Source organism: Hemitrygon akajei, chromosome 5, assembly GCF_048418815.1.
Source record: "Hemitrygon akajei chromosome 5, sHemAka1.3, whole genome shotgun sequence".
In the NCBI taxonomy this organism is placed as follows: Eukaryota; Metazoa; Chordata; class Chondrichthyes; order Myliobatiformes; family Dasyatidae; genus Hemitrygon; species Hemitrygon akajei.
The window spans coordinates 164,077,100-164,097,238 of record NC_133128.1 but is presented as its reverse complement, the minus strand read 5'-3'; the positions used below and the strand labels follow the sequence as shown (position 1 = coordinate 164,097,238).

Sequence of the window (20,139 nt, the reverse complement as noted above, 5' to 3'; positions counted from 1 at the left end):
TCCACTTAAAAAATGTTAAACTTCTGAAATACTTACAATATCAAAGAAAACTTGACAAGCATCTATGGTGTTCAGTAATTCACTGACATGATCCTGTCAAAGAAACACATTTAAATAACATTTTAAGTTTCATAGAGAAAATCAAAAGGTAGAATTGAAAAACATTTTTAATGTTTTGAAAATATTTCTTTGTGCAACATTTTTTGTTGTTATGCAGTAACAGGATATAATAGAGGAAATTGTTCAACAATCCCATCTCAGAAACTACAGAAACATAGTAATATAAAATTGCCACCATGTGTCTAGAATACTTCAAAATACTCAGACAGAAGAGATTACTGAGATGTATCCTGAAGGACAGAAAATGCAACAGCAAGGAAATTAAGTTAATGGACTGACTTAATACACAGAGATAAAACAAATCAGACTCAAGGAGGTCATAAAACCATCAGAATGCAGAATAATTATCAAAATATAAGAATTATACTATAATCAGACTGATTATTTTCTAATTAGCACTAACCAAGTGTATAAATATAAACTTTCACATCTACAGTGGTGCTAGAAAGCTTGAGAATTTTCTCTATTTCTGCATAAATATGACCTAAAATATGATCAGATCTTCACGCAAGTCCTAAAACTTGATAAAGAGAACCCAATTAAACAGTAACAAAAAAACACTATGCTTGTTCATTTATTTATTTGAGAAAAATTATCCAATATTACATGTACTTGTTGGAAAAAGTACGTGAACTGCTGGGGTAACACTTTCTACTACAGTATTTGGAGTCATCTCAATCAATGAGATGAGACTGAGGTATGGGTTGTAGAGGTGCTATGCCCTATAAAGAAGGCACGCAAAGTCAGCTTACTGACAGATGTATGTATCTCTTTATGTGCACCACACCTTGGATCAATTTTCAGAGGACCTTAGAAGAAGAATTGTAGAGATGCATGAAGCTGGAAAAGACTACAAAAGCATTTCCAAAGATCTGAGTGTTCATCAGTCCACAGCAAGATAAATTGTCTCCAAATGGAGGAAACTCAATACTGTTGCTATCTCTCCCTAAGAGTGGGCATCTTGCAAAGATCACACCAAGAACACAATGTGCACTGCTGAAGGAGGTGAAAAAATGAAACCCAGGGGTAACAGCAAAAGACCTGCAGAAATCCCTAGAACTTGCTAAAATCTCTGTTCAGGTGTCCACTAGAAGAAAAACACTGAACAAGAATGGTGTTCACACAAGGATACCACAGATGTTCTACAATGCTTCTGGAACAATATTCTGTGGGCAGATGAAACAAAATTTGAAGATTTTGGCAGAAATGCACATTGCTATGTTTGGAGGAAAAGGGGCACTACAGAACTACATAGCAACATCCCAACTGTGAAGCATGGTGGAAGGAGCATCATGGTTTGGGCCTGCTTTACTGCCTCAGGACCTGGAAAACATGCAATTCTTCAGGGAACAATTACCGTAGATTCCGGATTTTAAGCCGCTACTTTTTTCCCACATTTTGAACAGCTTTGAACTTTGCGGCCTATAATCCGGAGCGGCTAATGCATGGTTTTTTTTCATGCCGCCTCGTAAACATTTTGCCTCGTAACAGTAGACCAATAAAATTGATGAGTAGTTCACAGAGGTCCAATGAAATTGTACGATAAATCAAGCGCACTTTCACAATTAAATTATTGTAAATCAGTCATTTGTACTCACCCTCATCAACATGGAAAACACTCGAAGCATTGTGCTGCCTTATGGCAGTTACTTAGTTTATAATATTTTCGCTTAGTAATTCATTTTCTAGTTAAAGTTAGAAGAGTTTTAACTATATTTGTTTTCTGTACTACATCGCGGGATGCTATGACGTCACACCCGGTTTCGCGGTGTCTTGTGGGAAAATGCCGGTTTGCGATGAAACGGGACGGAGGGAGGGAGCGCATTACGCGAGCGGCTTTGGATCTGAGCGAACGCTGCTTTTAAGTTAAAGGTGATCAATAACTTTTCCTGGTAGGCTGCAATATATATATTTTTTACCAGTCGTTAGGAGATATTGGAATGTTGTTCAGTAAAGAAGTATACGCAACGTATATTTAAAAGTAGCCGCGTACGGGCACGGTTCGAAAAAAAGCATTTGCAATATGTATTTGTTTTTGTTACCATATGGATTTAATTAAAAGTTAAAAAAATCCTCACGTGTAATATCTTTCTGTGTAAATATCTCATATTACAACGTGGGACACCTGCGGCCGAAAATCCGGTGCGGCCTAAAATCCGATGCGGCCTTTACAATTAAAAAATTGATTTTATTTCTAAAATTAGAGCCAGCGGCTTTTAATCAGGTGCGCTCTGTAGTCCGGAATCTACGGTAACTCAAAATGGTATTAAGACATTGTATAGGAGAATGTCAGGGTAGCAGTCCATCAACTAATACAAGTTGGATAATGCAACAAGACAATGATCCAAAATCCTGACCTTAATCCTATAGAAATGTTGTGGAAGGACACGAAGCAAGCAGTTCATGCAAGGAAACCCACCAACATCCCAAAGTTGAAGCAGTTTTATAAGGAGGAATGGTCTAAAATTCCTTCAAGCTGATATGCAGGACTGATTAGCAGTTACTTGAAATGCATGGTTGCAGTTATTGCTGCATGGGGGTGGGGTGGGATGGTCACAGCAGTTACCGAAAGCAAAGGTTCACATACTTTTTCCAACAAATACATGTAATATTGGATTATTTTTCCTCAATAAATAAATAACCAAGAACTTTGCTTTTGTATTATTTATTTAATTATGTTCTCTTTATCTAGTTTTAGGACGTGTGAAGTCTGATCATGTTTTATCATATTTATGCAGAAATAAGAAAATTCTACAGGGTTCACAAACTTTCTAGCACCACTGTAGATAAAGTTGAATATATACAGTAACTCATGTTCCAAGCATTTTTTTTTAAACTATTCCCTAATAATGCATCCCATTTATCTCTTCAGAACAAGACAAGTAGGAGCTCAATGGAACAAAAACACAGGACTTCTGAAGGCTAGATTTAGATAGAACGTAATGAATGAAATCAGAACAGTGGTAATTGGTAAGTGGAAATGGAGAGGAAATTAGATTATCAAGTCAGTTCCTTAACTTAATGACTGACAAGAACTACTGGGAAATTAAATACCAGGGAGGAACAAAGAAGGTGAACTTCGCTTAAGCTTACTGAGCTAAACTGAGCATTCCTACACTGTTTCAATGGTTGAATGTAGTTCGATTTTGTTTTAAATATTCTGTTCATCACTCATCTTTTCCCAGCTTGTGAGATTTGTTTTTTTGTGCATGCATAGGGTGTTTGATGTTTCTTTGAAAGGGTTTCATGGTGTTTCTTGTTTTGTGGCTGTCTGTGGGAAGATGAATCTCAGGGTTATATATTCCATACATACTTAGAACTTTAAATTTGTTCTATATTGGTGGGTATCTATGTTGGCACCAGACTATGTGGCGACACTTCTGGGTTTTTACTAGTACATCCACAGGTTATGTTGGTTGTTAAAACAAATGACACATTTCACTGTAGGTTTCAATGTATACACGATAAATAAATGAATCCAAATCTGAATGTTGTTAGTATGTGACCTAGCCTTCTGCAATTCCAATTCTTAAATCTTCATACCTTTGACCTTGACAGTAACAAAATTCTGTAAAGAATATAACATACAATTTGAACATCAAGATCATTTCTATTCATTAAACACCCAAAATGTGGAGATTAAATAGCACTTCCTGCAATCTTGTTAGACAAGGCTTCATGTCCATCCACTGGCATTAAATAACTTTAAATTTAGAAGGCTTTCAGGAACTGAAACTTAAATTGTTCTGCACATTTACTAGATCAGCATTAATTTCTCCAGAACACAACTCCTCACTCATTCAGTATAGTCAAGATTAAGAATTAATCCAGCAAAAATGGAATTAACTTTACATTAGGATGCCAAACAGCACAACAGCCTTGAGATACCATATCATCTTGCTCACAGATCTTTATTGTGCAACGTGCTTACCTTGAACTCCATGACATCAACAAATGTGAAATAATAAAGTGCCAGATTCTTTAGAATTTCCTGCTTTTCCTTATGCAGTTGTGACAACTGTTGCTAAAATGCAGAGGAAAAATACTTTTAGTAGAAAGGTAAAATCCAAATTGTTAAATTCAATCCTGATTTTCAAACAGCCCAATAATACAATCTGGTACTGTTACACCACAAACATCAAACTCCCAGCAAGTGACTGGAGAGCAATTAGATCAATCCATTCCACCATGTCCTATTTACAAGCATCCAAAAGCTACTCAATTTGGTAATATTAGTGAAACAATGATGAAAGGTATTCATTTGCTTACATCAAAAGCACTAAAGCCTTTAAAATAAAAAAAAGACCATCAGGGATCTTAGAATATTTGCTGTTTATTGTCTGCAGCAATGCCATCATATTAATTCAACAGTCATATTTTCAATGTTGCATTCCTCCAAATCTAAACTTGCTTCAGATTGGCACAAAATAAAACAGAATTACAGGTTCACAGAAATAAATCAATGATCTCTGCTTAATTGATGCTATGGATTTGGATATCCCTCTTGGCAGAAGCAAAGCTATGTACAGCATTGAAACTAATTTTGGAGTTTACACTGGTAGTTTCATGACATTCTTCAGAAATAATTTGAAATTTTATGATTTTTGTATGTACTCTTTAAATGACAAAAAAACAGTTTAAGAAATCACCTGTCAAAGATAAGCCTTGCTTAATGCCTTTAACATTAGATACAGGATTGGTTAATTAATCAAAAGCAGAAATTTGGGATACATAGGTGTTACTCTGGCTGGCAATCAGTAGTGAGCAGTGTGCTGCAGGGGTCTATGCTGGGCCCACAACTGTTCACAATATAAATTAACAATCTGGAAGAAGAAATCGAGTATAGTGTATCTAAGTTTGCTGATGATACAAAATTAAGTGGAAAAACAAATTGTGAAGAAGATACGGCGAGTCTGCAGAGAGATATAGACAGGTTAAGTGAGTGGGCAAGGGTCTAATAGTTGGAGTACAATGTTGGTAAATGCAAGGTCACCCACTTTGGAAGGAAAAATGAAAGAGCAGATTATTATTTAAATGGTTAAAAAAAATTGCAGCATGCTGCTGTGCAGAGGTTTGGGGGTGTTTAGCATGAATCACAAAAGGCTGGTTTGCAGGTGCAGCAGGCTATCAAGAAGGCAAATGGAATGTTGGCCTTCGTTACTTGAGGGATTGAATTTAAGAGCAGGGAGGTTATGCTGCAACTGTACAGGGTACTGGTGAGGCCACACCTGGAGTACTGCATGCAGTTCCTGGTCTCCTTACTTGAGGAAGGATATACTGGCTTTGGAGGCAGTGCAGAAGAGGTTCACCAGGTTGATTCCAGAGATGAGGGGGTTAGACTATGAGGAGAGATTGAGTTGCCTGGAATTCTACTCACTGGAATTCAGAAGAATGAGAGATGTTATAGAAACACGTAGAATTATGAAAGGGACAGATAAGATAGAGACAAGAAAGTTGTTTTCACTGGCAGGTGAGACTAGAACTGAAGGACATAGCCTCAAGATTCAGGGGAGTAGATTTAGGATGGAGATGAGGAGCAGCTGCTTTTTCCAGATGAATCTATGGAGTTCTCTTCCCAATGAAGCAGTGGAGGTTATCTCAGTAAATATATTTAAGACAAAGTTGGATAGATTTTTGCATAGTAAGGGAATTATGGCTTATGGGGAAAAGACAGGTAGGTGGAGATGAGTCCATGGCCAGATCAGCCATGATCTTATTGAATGACAGAGCAGGCTCAATGGGCCAGATGGTCTACTCCTGCTCCTCTTACTTATGTTTAGCACTTTGACCTGAACTCATTTCAACACCATGTCAGCTTCTAAACTACCAATTAGCAAACACAAAATTAGTGCAAATATTAAAGTTTAATTTGTTAATGCTTTGAAATTCTGTCTACACCATCAGAAAAGCACAATAATAAGGCTATGCAATTACAGTAGCATTTAGCTATTATGGGTTACACACAGCAAGTGAATGCACTTACCACATTATCCATGAATGTCAAGTTAAGCATGCAAAAAAAAGTTGAAAGACAATGTAAAATAATCTTAAAGCAAACTTCTGCACAACTTTAGCAGAACTAAATAACATATTGGTAGGTCAAGTTTGAACCTTTTTTTATTAAAGGGGCAATATGTTTCTCTACTAAATTATGCATTTCACCCAAGATCGTTGACAAGATCAGAGTTTTGACATGGTCACAGTGAAATTAGTGTTTTGTCCAACATGCAAGTTTTTAATCTGTGTTTATTCATTCAAAAAGATGGCCACAAAGCATTCATGAGGCAAAACAAAACTGCAGAGACTACATGGGAGGATTTGGCTTTGTAGATCAGAGAAACCCTATGATTTTGGACAACGTTGAAAAAAAACGGAATTGAGATACTTAAAATACTAATGAAAAAAATTTTAATGTTTAATTTTGTATTCATTTTTGTTAAAGTAACAGCTCCACCACAGCCATAGGCCTCCCCACCAAGGGATATTTTCAAAAGGAAGATGCACCAGCCTCTCTACCAACAAAGGCATCTTTAAAAGGAGGATCCTCAAGAAGGTGGTACCCATCATTAAGGACCCTCACCATCGAGAACATCTTCTCATTACTATCAGCAATGTGTTTCAGGAGCCTGAAGACACACGCAACATTTTAGGAACAGTTTCTTCTCCGCTGCCATCTGATTACTGAACAGTCCAGGAACCCATTTTGCTCTTTTGCACTTTATTTTATAGCCCTCATTGTAACTTGTAGTAATTTTATGTATTGCACTGTACCGCTGCCGCAAAATGAATTTCATGACGTATGTCAGTGACAATAAACCTGATTCTTATAGAAATATAACAGCTTTTGTGATCTCAAGAAAATAGCATCTCAAAATGTACTGTGGAATAAAGGAAAAAAATCAGCCATTGTATTACGAACAAGGGAAAAATCTGCAGATGCTGGAAATGCAAGCAACACACTCAAAATGCTGGAGGATCTCAGCAGTCTAGGCAGCATCTATGGAAGAGGATTTGAAGATCAGGACACTGCATTTAACAGAGCTCCAGAAAAAGGGAGAGAGATCACCTTCACAGAACATTTCTCCCCATCAAAGAGTAACAGATAATGTAAGACAAAAAAAAAGCAGAAACAAATTGGTACAAGCTTGAAACATGCAAAAATATACACAAGGAAATCTGCAGATGCTGGAAATTCAAGCAACACACACAAAATGCTGGTGGAACACAGCAGGCTAGGCAGCATCTATAGGGAGAAGCACTGTCAACGTTTCGGGCCGAGACCCCGACGAAGTCCTGACGAAGGGTCTCGGCCCGAAATGTCGACAGTGCTTCTCCCTATAGATGCTGCCTGGCCTGCTGTGTTCCACCAGCATTTTGTGTGTGTTGCTTGCAAAAATATATATATTTTTTAGAGTCCAGTGGTGATGGCAGTTTTGTTAAACAGGTAGTGACTAAAGTGAGGGAAGGGGAATCAGAAAGATAAATTGTGTACTTAGCAATGAAGTGGGAAGAGAATCTATGAAACAAATGCTTGTCTCATTGGAGAGTTGAACTTGAAAAGCATAGGGGTAGCTTTGTTCTGTACTTCATTCAGAGCTGCAGCTGCATTTATTCAAGTGGAAGATTTCTGTCATATTTCAGATTTGTAGCCTACCTATGATAGGCTTTAAGAAAACAGGAAGAAGGTTATTAACTTCTAACCTACTCCAGAAGCCACAATGCTTCAATGATTGTCCAATTAAATTCCTTGTTCATGATACTGGCAATAGGAGATTTGGTGATACTATCTTTGAATGTTACAGAATAGTGGTATTGTCCCTGGGAGGTTTCTCTCTATTCATTGAGCTGGGTTAGTCAATTCTTTGATAATAATTATAGTGTAAGGGGACTGCTGATGTGCAAGATCCAAGTGTATTATGGCTGATGGCCACCTGGATTATCTGGATGATTTGCTTTAAATCCATTTGACTTTGCACAGCAGCAATCATACACAACACAGTGGAAGTTGAAGACAACATGCTGCAGGGATCATTCATACTAATACTGTTATGGACAAATGCAGAACCAAGCAGAACCATGAATAATGGGTGAGGACATGGTCAAATTCACTTTGTTCCACTCCGTTATTACCTAAAAGTTTTTTTTTGCTCAGGAGTAACTTAACTATGAATGACCGCCAAATAAGTTCCCAATTATCATACATAATACCCCCATGCAACCAGAGTGCTTTCAGGTGGTACTTGATCTCCAATGCTGATTCACTGGGCAGAACGAACAAGAAAGAGCCAATACCCTGAACAGAATGATCAATCTTGTGAAGGTAGATTTAAGCTCACTGGTGGAAATATTAAAGGAAAGTTGAAGAAAACATTTGCCCACTCTGAGCACATCTAAAGATTAGTAGATCTGGAACTTCTGGAGAAAGTGGTTTCAAAGATCACAGTAAATTTATTATCAAAGTACATATGTCACCATATACCATCCTGAGTTTCATTTTCTTGTGGGCATTCACAGTGAATACAGAAGAAACAGAATTAATGATAACACAAAGATAAACAACCAATGCGCAAAAGACAGAAAACCACAAATACAAAAAAAGAGAAACAACAAGTAATAATAATAAATAAGCAATAAATACTGAGAACATGAGTTGTAGTTCTTAAAGTGAGCCCATGGGGTGTGGAATCAGTTCAGTACTGAGATGAGTGAAGCTATCCCCTCTGGTTCAAGAGCCTGATGGTTGAGTGGTAGTAACTGTTCCTGAACTTGGTAGTTTGGGACTTGAGGCTCCTGTAACTCCTTCCTGATGGCAGCATTGAAAGCATGGCCTGGATGATGAGGATCATTGATCGCCCTCCATCATTAACAACTACATACCATTGTTATTGTTTCTACAGGTTTAATAAGGCATATCCATGGATTGTAATGGTGAAGTCTGTGAGATTCAAAATCTGTAACTGCTACTTGATAAAGTCTGTAGAACTACTGTCCCAATTTAGGAACAGTGCAGATAGTCACAAAGAGAAGAATTTTAATACAGGCTGATTTGCAGCAGATTCTGGTAGGCAATCAGGTTAATAACAGCTGATCAGTCAAGTTTTATCCTTTTGTTTCATCACACTAAGTGACACCAAATAGTTTGGCTGGCCTTTGTACAGCACCTGAGAACCAGTCACTACAGTGATCCTGAAATCATGTAACATACATAGGACATCCTGATTTTCCACCCTACATGGTATTGGAGTACAAGGCATGTTTTCAGAATTTCATGCAATTATTGAGGTTACATTTCTATTGTAAATAATTAACTAATTTTATGTTTTAAATTGACCAGTTATCATGTCATTTGATTTCCTGTAATGACTGTTGTACAGAATATTCTGTAGTTTAAAAATGCAATACCATTATAAAATTGGATTACTGGTGCAGAATTAAATCCATTGTCATTCAATTACATGTTCTCCAACTACTGGAAAAATCATTCAAATATTAAGAGCACCAAAAGTAACTGGCCAATAGGAAAAAAAAACTTCCAATCACCCAGTACCTGGTGACGAAGACTTTGACCTGCTGTATAGCATTCCACAATTGCATTTCAGGCAATCAACCACACCTACATACATTAGACACATTTACGGTAGTATATCCAAACTTCAGAACGTGCAGATACATTTTAATAGAAGTTGCAGTACAAATACTAGGTCAAAGTGGAAGAAACTCCTGCAGAATTCTGCTGCACTGAGAAACCTGAATAATATTTAATCCTTAAACCTGACCATATAAAATTCTCAGTTTTTCTTCCAGGCAAACCAGAAAGCAAACAAACCTGAAGAAAGAAAAATAGTATGGGAAGGAAAAAAAAAATCAGATCATTGTGGGAACTGATATTTTAGTTGAGAAAGCATCCAAGGCTACACTAGTGTAGAAATGCCAACATTAAAATGCAGCACCTGTTGGCAGTGCTCTGAGGAATTTGACAAATTAATTATCAGTTATCTACTGCAATAAATTGAGCTAGACAGTAAAAAATATTTAAAACTTCATAGCACTGTGGTTACGCTGTCGTTAGTTGAGTAGAACCTGAAGTAGCAACGTACTGGTAGGGGAAAGTCCTAAAACTGAACACATATCCCAAAGACAGTAAATCAGCATTTAGTAATTTTGGGTATTTGCCAGTTGTACATTTTCTGGTGCATGTTTAACAAGGGACATGTTAAATCCCAATTCTAACTACAGTATTTTCTTTTAACAAGGATATTATCATTAAACAAATCTACAAGTGGAAGATGAAACAGAAGCTTAAAATAGTACCCTTTCAAATACTATTATTGTTTGCACTAGAAAGCTTATTCAATCTCCACCCTACAGACCCGAGTACCAAATAGTCCAGATATGCCCATACCAGTGATTATATTAAAGACATGTCTTTGGTACCATTGTGCATCCTTGTGTTGGCATTGCCTATCCCCGTGTTATGAATGACTATCTTTTTATTTACATACATCCACAATGATTCCGTCCACAACTCAGAAAATATACAAAGTCACTCAACATGGTAACCATACCTTCACTGTACTGTAATGAACGGTGTTGATGAGGGCCAATTATCGTGAACATTTGTCTTCTCAAGCCTAATTACAATTGTATAGAATCAAGATATCTCAAGTTCTATGACTAATGTTAAGTATCATTGCATGTTACTTTGTTTAATGGAGTATCATTTCACAAATATCAACAGAAAGGATTGCTTGTCAATTTTCAATGCAATCCTCCATAGTAAAAATATCAGTCAGTGTTTCTAAGAGGACGGTGTCCAATTTCTGTGGGTAGGTTACATACAAACAGCTTTTCTTCCTTCAGGACTATTTCTCAATTAAATTTAATATTTATGGGAGCTTTGTTGTATGTACAAGTCAGGTAATTATAACCTGGGGAGGGCCTATCTGTATATTTCTATTTATAGAGCCAATGATCTCATTTGCTTAAACTACCTTCTTCACCTGCACTGCCAATGTCAATAAACCATGCACTTCCATCTCAGAATGTTACACTAATGGATGTTACACATATGCTTCCTCATAAGTAACAATCAGATAGGAGGAGGGTTCCAATAATCTCAAAGAGAACATCAATGGTGTCTTTTTGTCATTATCAATCTATATGACTACCATCATACTTGATCATTCCCTACGCATTTGAAAGAGCATATCCACAAGGTGGAAACAGGCTTGAAAACAATCTGGAAACTGAGTTCCATGAAATCTAACTATGTCAAACAAAGGCAAAGAAACCTCCTGCTATTGACCACCAATTAATCCTTCTGTTGCAGAATTATTTCTCCACTTGGGTAAAAAAAAAAATCAAACAATGAGTGCAGCAAGGCCATAGTAATTAGTGCAATATTAGTTACAATTAAGAAACTGATCAGTTTCCAATAACTTGTTCAGCTTGTAGAAGAGAACCAACTAGAAATGACCTACATGACATCGTCCTCACCTGCCAATGCTGCTAATCAGCAGAAGCATTGACATGAATACTACAGGGCTCTTTTTGAGAACTAGTACACTATAGATATTAATCTCATAACATTGCATTTTACCAACCTAGGTGGTACAGAGTGAAAACAGATTCAGCAACTTCAAACTGGATGCTTATGAAGTAAGTGTCCACCACCAGCACTGGTATGACCTACGTCATATTTTAACTTAGCAGCCCAGCACATCTAACTTTAATGATAGCAAAGGGCTTTATGGCCTTATACATTAGCTCAAAGGTTTCCAGTCTAACCACACGAGGTCAATAGTGATGGTGATTAACCATACAACTTGTGGAAAAAGCAATCTTCAGCTCTGGAGACAAACTTATGTCTGCAAGGGCTGAAGTGTGTCTTCAACCAAAAGCTTCAACTGAATCCTAACTAGTTCCAAGCAGTCCCCATTAAGGATGAATGTACTAGATAAAGACTATGAACCATGGCCACACTCCGTTTGTAGAGCAGGGGACCAAAATAACAATCCATGCACCACACAAAACAACCAAAGGGCATTGAGAATCAAAGAAAAAACTCTTCAAATGCCGGATTAATAATCAGGGCAAAGGAAAATGTCTCAATCAAAAGGATAATCATTGCAATAAAAATATCCTTTCTATTGCATAGCAATTATATTTCTGAAACTAATTCAAGAATTGGGTTGTTGGTTGTTCAACATGCGCTCAATGACAAATTGCAGCAGAATATGGTCAATGGGGATTTGGGTTGACAACTGGTAGTTAAAATTAACATTGCATGTGGGACAATGACCATTTCCAATTCTTATTACTGGCTTTTGATCAACACCAAAGTTTTGATGCCATTAGCATGAATCATAAGTTTATTGAAGCATAGGCTATTTGTGACAAAGCTTATCGAAGGTGAGTTGAGGCATACAAGGAAGTAATTCAATGAAATACAACTTGCCAAATTAGATTCTGCCAAAATAAACAGAATGCTATCAACTTTATTTTCTACTGGTGGATTTACTGACTTACATCACCAGTACAGGGGCATGCACAAGGTTTAAAAACTCCAAAAAAAAATGTGACATTATTTTCATTTTCACTTACCATACTGAAGCTACACATCACCTTAAGTTGCTCTTCATATCATATCTTCCTTACTTTTCAACACAATCAATATTCTGGCAATCAGTATCACCAAGTTAACAGAAGTTAGAGCTTAAAAGCCAAGGTAGTTTTGTCCAGAAATGAGGGATAACTAATGAAAGTGACTGACATATTATCACCTTACCTGTTATTTTTCCTAATTCAAAAAAGTCAAAAGGTGAAGGTGTGTTTCATGATAAATTCTCAGTGGTTCCCTGATGTGGCAGCTTTGTTGAACTCGTGTTCTCCTGACCTTGAACACCTAATGATCAAATACTGTCTGTTCTGTTTACCTCAGGAGTTCTCATCCGTGATCCTGACCACAGTTTACTTACCACCAGCGGCCAATTACAATCAAGTTGTGATACTGCATGATGCTGCTCCAAAAAAGAAACAGTCCATCTCGACACATTTCAAATCATAGTCAGGACTTAAACCAAGCTTGTTTGAGGAAAACCCTGCCCAATTACTATCAGCATATAATCTGTAGCACCAGAGATTCCAGCACACTAGACCACTGCTACACTAAGATAAGGAATGCCTACCATTCCATGCCCAGACTGCATTTCAATGAATTGGATCACTTGGCTGTCCTTCTCCTACCTGCATACAGACAGAACCTAAAGTGCATAGCTCCAGTGATTAGGGCATAAAGAGGTTGTTGTGAGAGGCAAAGGAGAGGCTATGGGATTGATTCGAGTCAGTGTGCTGGGTCATGTTCAAGTACTCTTCTGTAGATCTGAATAAATACACCATGATTGCAGCGGACTTTATTAAAACAACTGTAGACAAGCGTGTCCCCACAGTTTCATTCAGAGACTCCCCAATCATAAACTCTGGATGAACCACGAGATCCACAATCTGCTGAGAGCTAGATCAGAGGCATTCAAGTCTGGTTGACCAAGGAAGTTACAAGACATCCAGGTACAGTAGCTGGAAAGTCATCTCACGGGTAAAATGGCAAATCTGGACCAAACTTCAATCAACGAAGGATGCTCGACAGCTGTGGCAGGGCATGAATACTAACATCTTTTATAAAGTTAAAATCAAACGACATAGCTGACAGCAGGGCTTCACTACCAGTTGAGCTCAATGCCTTCTATGCTCGCTCTGACCATCAAAATATGGAGGGACCATCATGAACTCCCATCTCCCATTGATCATATGATTTCAGTCTATGAAGCCAACATGCGAGCAGTCTTCAGGAGGGTGAACCCATGAAAAGCATCAGGCCCAGATTTTGTACCTGGTCAAGTTAACTAAAGACCTGTTCTGATCAACTAGCTGGAGTGTTCAATGAGATCTTTAATCTCTTGCTTCAGCAGTGTGTGATACCCACCTGCCTCAAGCAGGCTTCAATCATACTGGTGCCCAAGAAGAGCGTTGTAACCTGCCTCAATACCTATCATCCAGTATAGCATTTACATCCACAGTTATTAAGTGTTTTGATAGGTTGGTGATGAAACATATCAACTGCCTGAGAAGTGACTTAGATCTGCTCCAACTTGCCTAGCTGAGAAACAGGTCCACAGCCGATGCCATCTCATTGGCTCTTCACTCAACCCTGGAACATTTGAACAGCAAAGATGCAGACATCAGGATGCTCTTTATTGACTACAGCTCAGCACTTAATACCACCACCCCCTCAAAACTAATCAAAGAGCTCCTTGGCCTTGGCTTCAATACCTCCTTGTGCAATAGAGATCCTCGATTTCCTCACTTGCAGACCCCAGTCAGCTTGGATTGGCAACATCATCTTCTCCATGATTTCCATCAGCACAGGTGCAGCACAAAGCTGTGTGTTTAATCCCCAGCTCTACTCACTTTACTCTTCTGACTGTGTGGCTAAGCACTGCTCCAATGCCACATTCAAATTTGCTGACAACACCACCGTTGAAAGCCGCATCAAAGATAGTGATGAATCAGCATATAGGAGCGAATGCCGCCATAACAACAATCTCTTACTCATTGTCAGCAAGATCAAGGAGCTGATTGTAGACTTCAGAAGGATATCAGACAGAGATTCATGAGCCATCCTCAGAGGGCCAGAGGTGAAGAAGGTTAGCAACTTTAAATTCCTAGGTGTTATTATTTTGGAAGACCTTTCCTGGGCCAAGCACATAAGTGTAATTACGAAGAAAGCCTGGCAGCATCTCTACATCCTTAAAAGTTTGCGGAAATTTGGCATGACAACTAAAACTTTGGCAAACTTTTATATAAGTGTAGTGAAGAGTATATTGACTGGCTGCATCACAGACTGGTATGGAAACACCAATGCCCAAGAACAGAGAATCCTTCAAAAAGTAATGGATACGACCCAGTCTCCATGCCAACCATTGAGCACATCTACGTGAAACACCATTGTAGGAAAGTAGCATCCATCATCAACGTCCCCCATCACCCAGGACATGCTCTCTTCTCATTGCTGCCCTCACGAAGGTGGTACAAGCGGCTCAGGACACTCACACATTTCAACTTGATTATACGCATTCTTTAAAAAAGTGAATCAGACACTGACTTGTCTGCATCAGAAATGACAGTTAAGGAAACAATGTCTCGCCTGCTCCAAAAAATAGTTAACAAAATTAATCTGGTCATCAGTCAAAGCACAGTTACAACAGTTGACTTACTGAAGTGTCAGCTCACCTTTGACTTCAACGTCCTTCTTCTCAAATCATTCAATTTTTCATCACAGTTGTTTCCAAATCATTTTGCAGATTTTCATTTCCTTAGTGTCACAAATTTTAACATATCTAGCACAAAACAGATCCATTGTGTTTTTTTTGGGACAGCTCCATGCCTCATTGATTTTCCTTATCCGTCAGAATGGTACTGGAGACAGACTCATTTTATATTTAACCAATATTTTTATTAGTTTCTACACAGAAGAATACAGAGTACAAGAACCAATCCCTTCTTCTGACTAACTCCACTAGAATTAATAAATGAAGTTTCCAACAGCATCATCTATGTATGCACCTGGCCAATTCTCCATTTTTGCTCCACTCTCTCCCCTTTTAATCTCCCACCATATCATATATGTTAATTTCAATATCCAGTCACTGAAATCCTCATCTTAGCCACAGTGCATTTGCTACAATATTTCCTTGGGCATACAACTCACGATGCCTGCAGGAACTCTCACTAGGGCCATTTACTTTGATCTACAATTGCCCATTTATCTCAGGCTGCATGAATAACCTACTTTTGCCATTCCTTGACCATCGCCAGAAGCCTCATCTTCCACAAATTCCAATTTATTCAAATCAATACCCTGCTCTTAATTTAAATTACCCACCAGTTAGGCAATGTATTAAAGTCTGTAATTGCATCTTAAAGTGTCTAAACATCACTCGCCACCCCCCCCCAAAATCAGTAGGAATCTCTCCATTTCTTGTCTACTGAACATAACCCATCCATTACTGATGGCATCGTTTTGTCGAATCAAGACACTTGCTGGGACACTGATTTGAAATCTTGAAATACGTTCGACCTGCCAAATCACTCAGATCCTTATTTTTCCTGCCACTGCTTACTTTTTATGTGCCATCTGTAAAGTGCCTGTGAAATGACTTACTTTGAGAGTATTAGACAAACTCATATGGTATTTGAATAGATTCTACTTCACTTAATATATTGCTCCTATTTTATATGTGGAGAGACAACATCTGAAATAAACATCATAATTTTTGATAAAAAATACAAGCTGTTTGTTCTTCTATCAAGCTTGTAGATTATTACACCTTGTTCCTAACCTCAATTTATAGTCCCTGTATTCAAGGGTGAAAGAGTTAAGGACTCACTATTGATAACAAATGCAAAGGCCAGTGGCAAGGAATTTATCACACAACTTATTTGTTTCAGCTTGTCAAAATATTCCAGATATATCTCATCCAAAACCCAGATCTCAGTTTAGACTACATACCAGACCCACCTCAACCAGCCTTGCAAGTACAGCTATGGATTCTTGTTCTCTGGGTACCTCTAGAACAAATATGATGGAAATCCTTGGGTTAACTACATGACATACAGATAACACATCATTGGACAGTGATAACATAATGCACACAATGTCAGTGGAAAACAAAACTGCCACAAATTGCACCCTACCATTATTACTTCTGAATTGAGAAAAAGAGAACTGTGGAACTGGACATTACAAATTTAACCCACTTTCTCAGATTTTATATCCTAATGAAACTAAATACTTCTGAAGTTTTAATAATATACAGATGACAAGCTACAGACATCACTACAGCAAGGTTACCATCCAATTTATAGATTATAAAATATGATGGAGCCACATAATGCAATTTTGAATAAGTTATTTTCATACAGAAGCTTATTCATTTAGACCTGCGAATTCTCCAAGAAATGCTTTGACATGAGGGATAACGTGGCTTGGAGATGCCACTACAATTAGTAATTTAAAATCATTAGAGGTTTTTTTTTAAAAACCAGAAAGCAGTCAAGATGTGCAAGTTCATTTCCACTTCATTAAATAACAAAAGCACAAAATAGATTCAAATTGATTGCTACTACAACTTCCTCAAACTTTATCAACTACAAAACTGCCTCTGTTTATCAGCTAGTACCTAATGCAAAGATGTGTGTGCCTCAATTCCAGGAGAAATTCAACTTGTAATTAAGAAATTACTCAAATGGAGAAAAATAATTCTGCATTTTTATTTTGGTGATATTATAATTAGTCAAAATTCAGCAGCCACAAAATTCACCTTACTTCTTGGATGTAAGAAATAATTAACATTACTCAATTTTTCTAACTGCATTATCTACCCTGCACCATTGTTTTAGTATTTGCTTTAGCACCATGTAGCTCCAAGACTTTTCAACTCATTATTCTTCGAAAAAAAATCAATTGCATTCATCTCTGTTCAAAGGAGTGATGAGGATAGTTTACAGTAAAAATAAGGATTTGTCTTGAGCAAATTATATACTAGAAAGTACATTTCTTGTCTTATACTAGTTTAATAAATTAATTACTTGTAGAGACTGATTTTTTAAAAAATAGACATTGAGTTGCATGTAACATATCGTGCTTAAAACAGCCTCTTCTTCAGTACCACGAACAATGTTGATAATGTGGTTTTCTTGCAAAAGGTACATTTATTGGCTGTACCGAGCTATTAGCAGACATTACTCAAAGGAGAGTCTGGTTGACTCAGAACTCAGTCAAAAGATATGAGTAGTGTGTGTCCACTTCTTGATATACATTGATTGGTGTCATTTCCTAATGTTTAGTATGGTCTCACCTTAACACTAGTCCAAACGGCTTTAGAAAACCATACAAAGGAAGAGCTGCATCTTTTACATTCACAAGCCTACAAGCTTAAAGCTGTAGTTAACCCTCTGGGAGACTGGGGCTCATTCTTCCTTGTTTCCCACTATTCATGCCTTTTAAATCCATCTAACCTTCCCATAACTGTTCATTTAGTGTAGGCAAAAGGGATTAATTTAGTTGTCCATTTGATTCCTAATTTAGTTGGTTTGCCACAATATTGTGTACTGAAGGGCCTGCTCTGCTCTATGTTCTATAGCACCCCGAACTTGAACTGCCATTGAATTAAACCACATTTACCCCCTGGGCTTTTGTAGATACAACTTTATCCCAATTAATCTAACATCACAGATGCAAGGCAAATCAGTATAGATAGCATAAATGCAAGCAGACTTTCTCCAATAGGTTGGGTGGGACTACAACTAGAGGGTGAAAAGTGAGAAGTTTAAGGGGAACATGAGAGGAAACTTCTTCACTCAGAGTCATGAGTGTGGAATAAGCTGTCAGCACATGATGAGCGTGGGATCAATTTTAAATTAAGTTCGGTATGTTCACAGATGGTACGGGTATGGAGGGCTATGGTCCCAGAGCAGATTGCTAGGACTTAAGCGGTTTAAATGGATTCTGTATGGACTAGATAGGCTGAAAGGCCTGTTTCTGTGCTGCACATTTCTATGACTATCATTGCTCATCTAAAATTCAAGCTAAGATTTAAAATCAACTGTCATTTGAAAACTTTCAATTGCTATGCACTTTTATGTAAGTGGTTCCAAACATCCTTGCTGAAGGTTAATTTTTGAACTATACCCTTGCCCCACTTCGATAAAATAACTTCCTAACTAAAATGTCAGAAAAGATAAATCTAATTTCTTCACTCTAAATTTAACCAGGTGTGTATAGCCATCATTCAGTAAATTTATTTTTGGAAGGGTTGGTGAGAAGTATGCACTGCATTCAGTGTAATGTGATAAGGCAGTGTTTTATACTGTCACCTTACAACATCCGCTTTTATTCCAGTTCTCTGGAAAGGCACAGCAGGATTCCATTGTTTTTGATATCTACCCACTGCACTTTCCTGTACAGAGCACTACTTCCCCAAATCACCTCTGCATGAATATGGGTTTAACTTGCTGGTGTATTAAAACATAAATGGCAAACTGAGTCAAAGAGATTACAGCATTAATGTAAAGTTACTGTATATTAATGTGGTTTTTGTCTCAGTATCATTGTAATACAGCTCTATCACTTTACTGTATAAGACTCAATGAAGATGAATTAGCCAATAAGGGACTATCTTCATGGCAGCTACTGTTCTACAATCAAATATCACACTCAGCTCCAAGCATGTACATAATGATCAGGATGAAAGATAATTTTTCCCTCAGTTACATTTTACAAAAAGCACTTACTGATTTAAGCAGACACTGACAATGCAAATGAGCAGTCTCCATCTAGCTTAGAAACAGCATTATCAAGTCTCTTGATATCAGAAGTGTGCCACTTTAAGCCAGTGAAGCAAAATTTTATTTTATTTGCATTGACTTCAATTTTACAATATCTCCTTGAAGCCAATCAAACACTGTCTTGTTGTCAAGTGCTGTCACTTTTATCTTCTCTCTGGAAATAAGATCTTTTGTCCATTTTCAGATGAAAACCTGGAGATGAGCATTCCTGAGCAGAACTGCATCAGGGCATCAATGAAAAGGTCACCCCTGAATATCGACCACAGGAAAGCAGCTTAGAAATACTTTCGATCACATTGTTGATGATAGTAGATGGAGGAATAAAATGAGTAATTTGGACTTGCCTTTGTTTTCTTGGACATATCAAAACATAATTTTTTAAACTTTTGTCACATAAAAATCAGAATCACAGTCAACTTGCAACAGTCTGGCAATTGGTGTATTTAGTTCTGTTCAAATGTTTATATTTCCTTGGGTCACTGAGACCAAAGAGCAACACCACAATTAATAAATATGAGAAAATTAATTTTCTCAGTTAGCTAGTATTTAGAAATATAACCTATTCACTATTAGAATCTCAGTTGTTATCAAAATTAAATTTTTCTAATCACAGCA

General features: G+C 37.5%; 1 protein-coding gene across 5 annotated transcripts in view; it reads right to left on the bottom strand.

Annotated features, from left to right (window-relative positions):
* nckap1 (NCK-associated protein 1) overlaps positions 1-20,139 on the bottom strand; it is a 162,624-nt gene that overhangs the window by 122,673 nt on the left and 19,812 nt on the right. For 2 of the 5 annotated variants that reach the window (XM_073047054.1, XM_073047056.1), the window contains 2 exons: positions 4,052-4,144; positions 37-93 (listed from right to left, as the gene is read on the bottom strand). In XM_073047054.1, the coding sequence (XP_072903155.1) occupies positions 37-93; positions 4,052-4,144 (150 nt within the window). Of the gene's footprint in view, positions 1-36; positions 94-4,051; positions 4,145-6,103; positions 6,131-20,139 lie in introns of those variants that run through there. The other 3 variants (XM_073047055.1, XM_073047057.1, XM_073047058.1) reach the window with 2 other exon arrangements.